General features: G+C 33.5%; 1 protein-coding gene across 1 annotated transcript; it reads right to left on the bottom strand.

Annotated features, from left to right (window-relative positions):
• Positions 1–1,619, bottom strand: LOC135133925 (chitotriosidase-1-like). Its single transcript, XM_064062473.1, has 7 exons — positions 1,508–1,619; positions 1,252–1,422; positions 966–1,198; positions 787–914; positions 608–734; positions 369–554; positions 1–315 (listed from the first exon to the last, which is right to left on the bottom strand). The coding sequence occupies exons 1-7, from the start codon at positions 1,569–1,571 to the stop codon at positions 73–75; spliced, it is 1,152 nt and encodes a 383-aa protein (XP_063918543.1). The 5' UTR covers positions 1,572–1,619; the 3' UTR covers positions 1–72.
• Between the last annotated feature and the right edge of the window lie 4,531 nt (positions 1,620–6,150).

Below are 6,150 nucleotides of genomic sequence, written 5' to 3'. Positions count from 1 at the left end.
AACGTTTTATTTATTTATTCTTGGATTTATGTTCGAAAATTTTATACAGATAGAATCAACAACTCCCTACATTTACAAGTATTGTTTGATGGTGTTCAATATTGGGTATTTTCCTCCTCCACACAATCCACGGAAATCGTCAGTATCCAAAGACCAGACCATAACACCAGCCAGTCCCTTAGAATTGGCATATTCGACCTTTGCTTGAATAGATTTTGCGTCATCATAACCAATCCATTGGTTACCATTTATGATATGTGGAACTTGTTGTTCATCATCCCAGAAGTACTCCCAGTCGCTGTACAATTCACAAACCTGTCCAAATATTTACATTAACTCGTATTCTTAATTATCTAAAACTAATATACTTCGTTGTATCCAATTGTACCCATAGCACGCGTGTATGGACCAGCTTCACTTCCACCATAAGTACCAGCATACAGTGAAGTATTTGTAGGATCAGCCAAAGTGAAACCACGTCCATAAGTTCCAAGACCCATATTAATTTTCCCTGCTGGTGCACCTTGATCCAACCAGTATTCGATTCCGGCAGCCTGAGTTTACCAATTTACACATGCAAGAAATATTGAATATGCTTCGTACTTACCACGTTCAAAGTTTTCTGTTCGTCAGTTACGTCAAGAGATGAGGCATACAGAGGAGCGTAATGACCAACGAAGGGTTCAAAGGCACCATGGAAATCGTATACCATGACGTTGATCATATCAAGGTTCCTAAAAGAATTCGTTGTAACGTTTTAGATTACGGTTATAGAATCATAATTACGCTGCGACTCCAGGAATATCGTATGAGAGTTCGCAGGAGGCGATACCTCCCGAAACAGCAGCTGAAAGAGTCATACCTTTGGCGTTTAGAGCTTCTTTTAGTTCTCCAAGGAGAGTTACAAAGTTAGCCTTAGGGAAAAATTGTAAGTACATCAGGGGAACATTTTGCTAGTGATTTACCTTGTCTGCGTCTTCACCACCTCGCTGGCAAGGGTACTCCCAATCCAAGTCGAATCCGTCGAAGCCATATTGGTCGATGAAGGCTAGTACTTGTTCTACCATCACAGCTCTTGTCGCTGGGTTCTTCGCTACTGTTGAATATTTGTAAGACCCTTCGTTCCATCCTCCCATACTAAGTATGATTTTCAAGTCAGGATTTTGTTCTTTAAGACTCATCAAGTGCTCCATTTCATCTAATTGATAGTTTGTTAATACAATTTACACTTGGAAAGAGATGAATTCTTACGTAATCCAGATATCTCCCAGTCGTCGAGAACTGACACATATCCATCATCTCGAAGACCGACGAAAGCGTACAAGATATGAGTACAGAGATTTGTGTCGATGTCAAGGGCTGTGTATTTTCCGTTATCTGGTCTGTAGATGGTCCAGCTGGCAAAATAACAAACAACATTCTCTGAAAATGAGAAAAGAAAATTAGGCATGAGAATGGTATTATGTACTTACGAAATTTAGTTAGAGGTACTGTTTTGGATATTTACTTGCTGATGCACCAAGCACCATGAAGGCGCTGCAGCAGGCGAGGAATACCAAGAGTTTAGACATTGTGTTCCAGATGCTGAGCTCACAATTCTTCCTTGGTTTACTTCGAGCTGGCTTTTATTCTGACCTGTGAAAATAATCTCGAGTGGTTGTTATTGGCTGCGGCAAAAGAAGACACGATAAAGATCAAAAGAGAATAATCAACTGATAAATCAAGTGTTTATCAACTCAGAAGTTTAAGGATTTTCACAAAAGTTTGGTATCTTAAGTGGCTCTGTAGTAATAGTAAAAAAATATTTGTTTGATGGAAACATATTACTTTAAAGTTATTCATTTGCGGCAAAAGTCGATGAAAATAGATTGGTTTAAGTTAAAATTGATTACTGCTCTTAATTTAATTTTAGCTTAGTTATAGAATCACTGATACACTAGAAGATATAGTAATAAGAAATAATTATATTTACTGGGTGCTTCATATTTTATCAGGTTTTGTAACAATACAGGAATTTTTTGAATGACTTAATGTATAGGTACTATAACAAAGTTGTACTTTTGTTGATGATTAATGGGTTCAATTTTTGATCCCATCTTGATAGGTACTTCATACGAGAACTATAAGAATTCCCTCGATCACCCCATGTTTTGGTTAAATGACGTTTGTGTGAGTACTCCAAAGTTCCACTGACTTTATCTAAATTGGTACTTTATTAAAAAAGCCACAAGTTGCTCATGTCGTTGGTTAGTGACTTCTGCATGAGGGTTTCATGAAATTTAAGTACCGATGATCACGACATTAATTCGTTTCTCAAAAAAATAAATAAATACCTTAAATAAAAAGTATCAAATATTTACCTGAGTAAATAAATTTAAATTTGAAAAAATATGTTTCCCCACGTGATGCTTACACATATCGTTGAATGTCCAATGGTGCATTTGTTGTGTTAATCACTACTAAATGTGATCTAATAAAGTAAGGAGTCGAAGGAAAAATTAAAATTTGGTGTACCTAATGACGAACCTTTAAATGTGAAATGAACTTAGACGTAGAAAAGATCTCTTGGACAGGTGTTTGTCATACCTCTGATTCGCAAATCAAAAGAAATTTTGAGTTAAAGTTGCAAGGAAACGCATACTGAACATATTCTAGTCAGTTTTTTTTTTAATAAAAGGGTTTAAAGTACTAGGTAAATTTTATTATGAACTTTTTAACTAACAAGCACAATAATCTAAACATCCAGTCTTCTACTATCTCAAAAAAAAACAATGTCTCTAAACAGACTTGCTGAAGAGACAGACAGATTATTTTAAACACACACTGTTCTCATAAGAGTTATAGGGTATTTACGTGTTAAATCTATTCTGCAAAATTAAATCAAAATTTTGTGGTAGGTACTAGATGTTTATTACTGGTCACATATTTTAAAGATTTTTTTTATTGAAGAAGGCATACATTTGGCTGAAATAATTTCAACATGTCACTCGCAATTTTTATACTATACATTTTTCTATATTTCATTTATGACGGATGCTTATAATAATAATATTATATATATTATGATTTTGGGAATAAATTTCAGTATATCCCGTATACTGTCATCTGACGGCAATGTTCTGAAACCCATACGGTGTATGCAGAGTGCAAATGATAAGATAGACTTTGCTAAAAACAATAATATATATTTCATTTGAAAATCAAATCATTAAAGGACTATTTTACGTTCACGTTTTATGTCTAATAATAAGATCTTTTATTTCTTTTTTTACTTCCCGAGCGTAAGCTGAGTAAGTAGTGAAATCTAGCCCATCGGTCGACTCTCTACTTTCATGTTTTGTCGACCTTTCATGACCCCTAGACTACGAAGAAGTAGGTCTGGTCTTGCGTTTCCGTCTGTCTATTATACTGCACCTAACCAAAGTGATATATACTTGTCCAAAAGTTATAAGGTTATATGACCATCATAACAGTAGTTGATCGCAAATAAATACCCCCTTTGTGTGGTTCGCACTAAGCTTACCGGTTGGCAATAAATCGTCTTCTAAACATTTCTTGCTCACATTTAACAGGGCCGGCTTTCAAAGCGAGTGGTTATTTCGGAACCCTCAGCGGCTGGAGGTAGTAAAGAAATAGTGGAGTGGTGGATTTTCATATTTACTGAAAGCCACCCCTGAACGAAACCACAACAGGCGGTCGAGCTGCAGTGGACACTTTATTTACGACCCTAAAACCTTTTCTATTGTAAACAACTTAACTTCGACACAATAGGATGATTTTATGATGGCCATATAACCTTATAGCTATACGTATCTCTGCAAAAATGTTGATGACGTCATCACAAAATTTTGTATTGGAAAAACTCATTTGAAGCACACGCGAAGCACGGTTCTTTACATTTACTTTAACATTACTTACATATCTTTATTTTAAATTATAGGGGTTTTCTTAAAAAAATAAAATACCCAAAATCAAAATTTACAATTTTTCGAAATACATAGCTGGAAGTTATGTCGATATAACCTTCGACCGATTTTTTAATGAATAATGTTACCTAGAATGAAATTATGTCTGCTTTTCCGAATAAATTTCAAAAGATGCTGTGTTCTGCCATCTGACGGCAATGTTCCGAAACCCCATATGGAGTGCAAATGATAAGACAGATTTTGATAACAGGAATAATTGCAAATTTCATTTGAAAATCATCAAGGACTATTTTACGTTTAAGTTTCATATCTGACAATAAGATCTTCTATTTATTTTTATTGAGAAGAAACTACTTAACTAATAAACAAATACAATCTGACATGATAATCTGAAGAGGAAAGTTAATGATCAATCCGTGCTATTTTAGTAAAAGATTAAGTTTGGACATTGTATGGAGAGAATTTCTGATTAATTTAAACTTAAGATAAAAATCAGTTAATGGGGTCGTGTGTTTTCTTACTAATTAAAATTTACAATCCGAGCACTGCGCTTGAAAGAAAAACATTTAAAATAAATAGGTTTATACAAGAATTTAAATAATGCAACATAACTTCAAGTAAAAAAACGTTTCCTACAACTGTGCGATTTTCTGACTATTCCCTATGTAAAATTACCTTAGAAACGATTTGAAAGAAACAGTATTTCAAACTAATAAAAAAAAAAGTTCGTTTTGCTTTCGGAAATGAAACATGTATTTTTTGTTTTCAGAAACGCCAAATTGAAATAAAATTTTATTTTTATAGAAATTTATTACTACACTATTACAGTGACTAATATTAACCGAACCCTCGATTGAACGTGAAATTTCAGTTTATTGAGTATTGATTGAAACAATGTTAATGTCTAATTGTTGGTCATTACCATTTTGAACAGCATAAGTTTCTACAGGCTTCTCAGGATCAGCAGCTCTTAGACGAGACCCAGATGCACCCGGTTCTTCATCGATACAACCAAGAATTCTATTAGCAGTTGTAATTGGAAAACTTTTCGCTGAAGTACGCTAATAACACGTTCTCGGAAAATTTTTGAACTTTATTGCGTTTGCACCAAGTCTTGAAATTCTCGTATACCATTTGGTAGCGTTCTTTTGATTGTGCGCGTAGTGTGACATTCATCACTCATTTTTGAACTAGCACAAGCGGACACGAGACGTAAAAATGGCGATTGAAAACATTGAAACACATCAAATTATTAATAAAATACCTTAGCAACGCATAAATGGCACTAACTTGATAGAATGTATCAATTTAATGAAATTTTAATTCTAGATTATTTTAAAGAAATCCTTCCAGTTGTAGGAAAAACGTTGTTTATAACACATGCCGAAAAAGGTTACGTTCATGCGTGCATTTTTGCGTAATGGTTCTTTTTCGGCACTTTTTATAAAAATAACTATTACAGATCTAGTTTTCAAAATAAGAAAGGGTAAGTATATGAATGGTTATAACTCATTTTAGGTTTTTACTACATTTAATCATGATTTTACTATTGTAAGAAGTAAGTTAAAAATAAATACATAAAGTTACACTCATTTGATATCAAAAGAGGTTGACGTAAATGCTTTGTATTTTACACGTTACTGACATTTATTGTGTACTGACGACGCTGATATAGATTATCATCGACAGATTCGAAAAAAAATGAATTGATGATGTATAAATCATGTACAACCTAAAATCTTCCTCTTGTCAAATCTATTCTTGTTTTTGTTCGATTATAAGTATACCCATATTTAAAATTAAATATTTCCTCTGTTTATCACATATCTTGGGAGTTATTTGAAATTTTATTTTGGTGTTTTAACAATAATACTTATAACAATATAACTTGTTCGGAACATCGAAGGACAGGGGTGCATCACGCTCCACCCTCTCACCCACCACTGTTCGTTCACTTTTAAAAATAGATATACATTTTGTAGATTCTAGAATAAACCGTGATAGAGTATCTCACTGAGGCAATATTAGCTTAATTTTGATCATCCATTGTGACTCAAACATTGTGATCAGTCATTGTGACTTGATCCTTCAAGTCGACATTTTCGTTAAATGACCTATTTATGAGCCAACATAACTATTAAAACATGATTTTTATTTAAATTAAATTAAATTTACTTTAACTATAAATTACCATTTCTCTAACATATTTTCAATAATCGGTACA

The sequence above is a fragment of the Zophobas morio genome, unplaced genomic scaffold (genome assembly GCF_036711695.1).
Source record: "Zophobas morio isolate AGI-343-1 ecotype UQ-CSIRO unplaced genomic scaffold, CSIRO_AGI_Zmor_V1 ptg000023l, whole genome shotgun sequence".
In the NCBI taxonomy this organism is placed as follows: domain Eukaryota; kingdom Metazoa; phylum Arthropoda; class Insecta; order Coleoptera; family Tenebrionidae; genus Zophobas; species Zophobas morio.
Note: the sequence above shows the minus strand (reverse complement) of the source record. Positions and strands in the feature narration are given on the sequence as shown.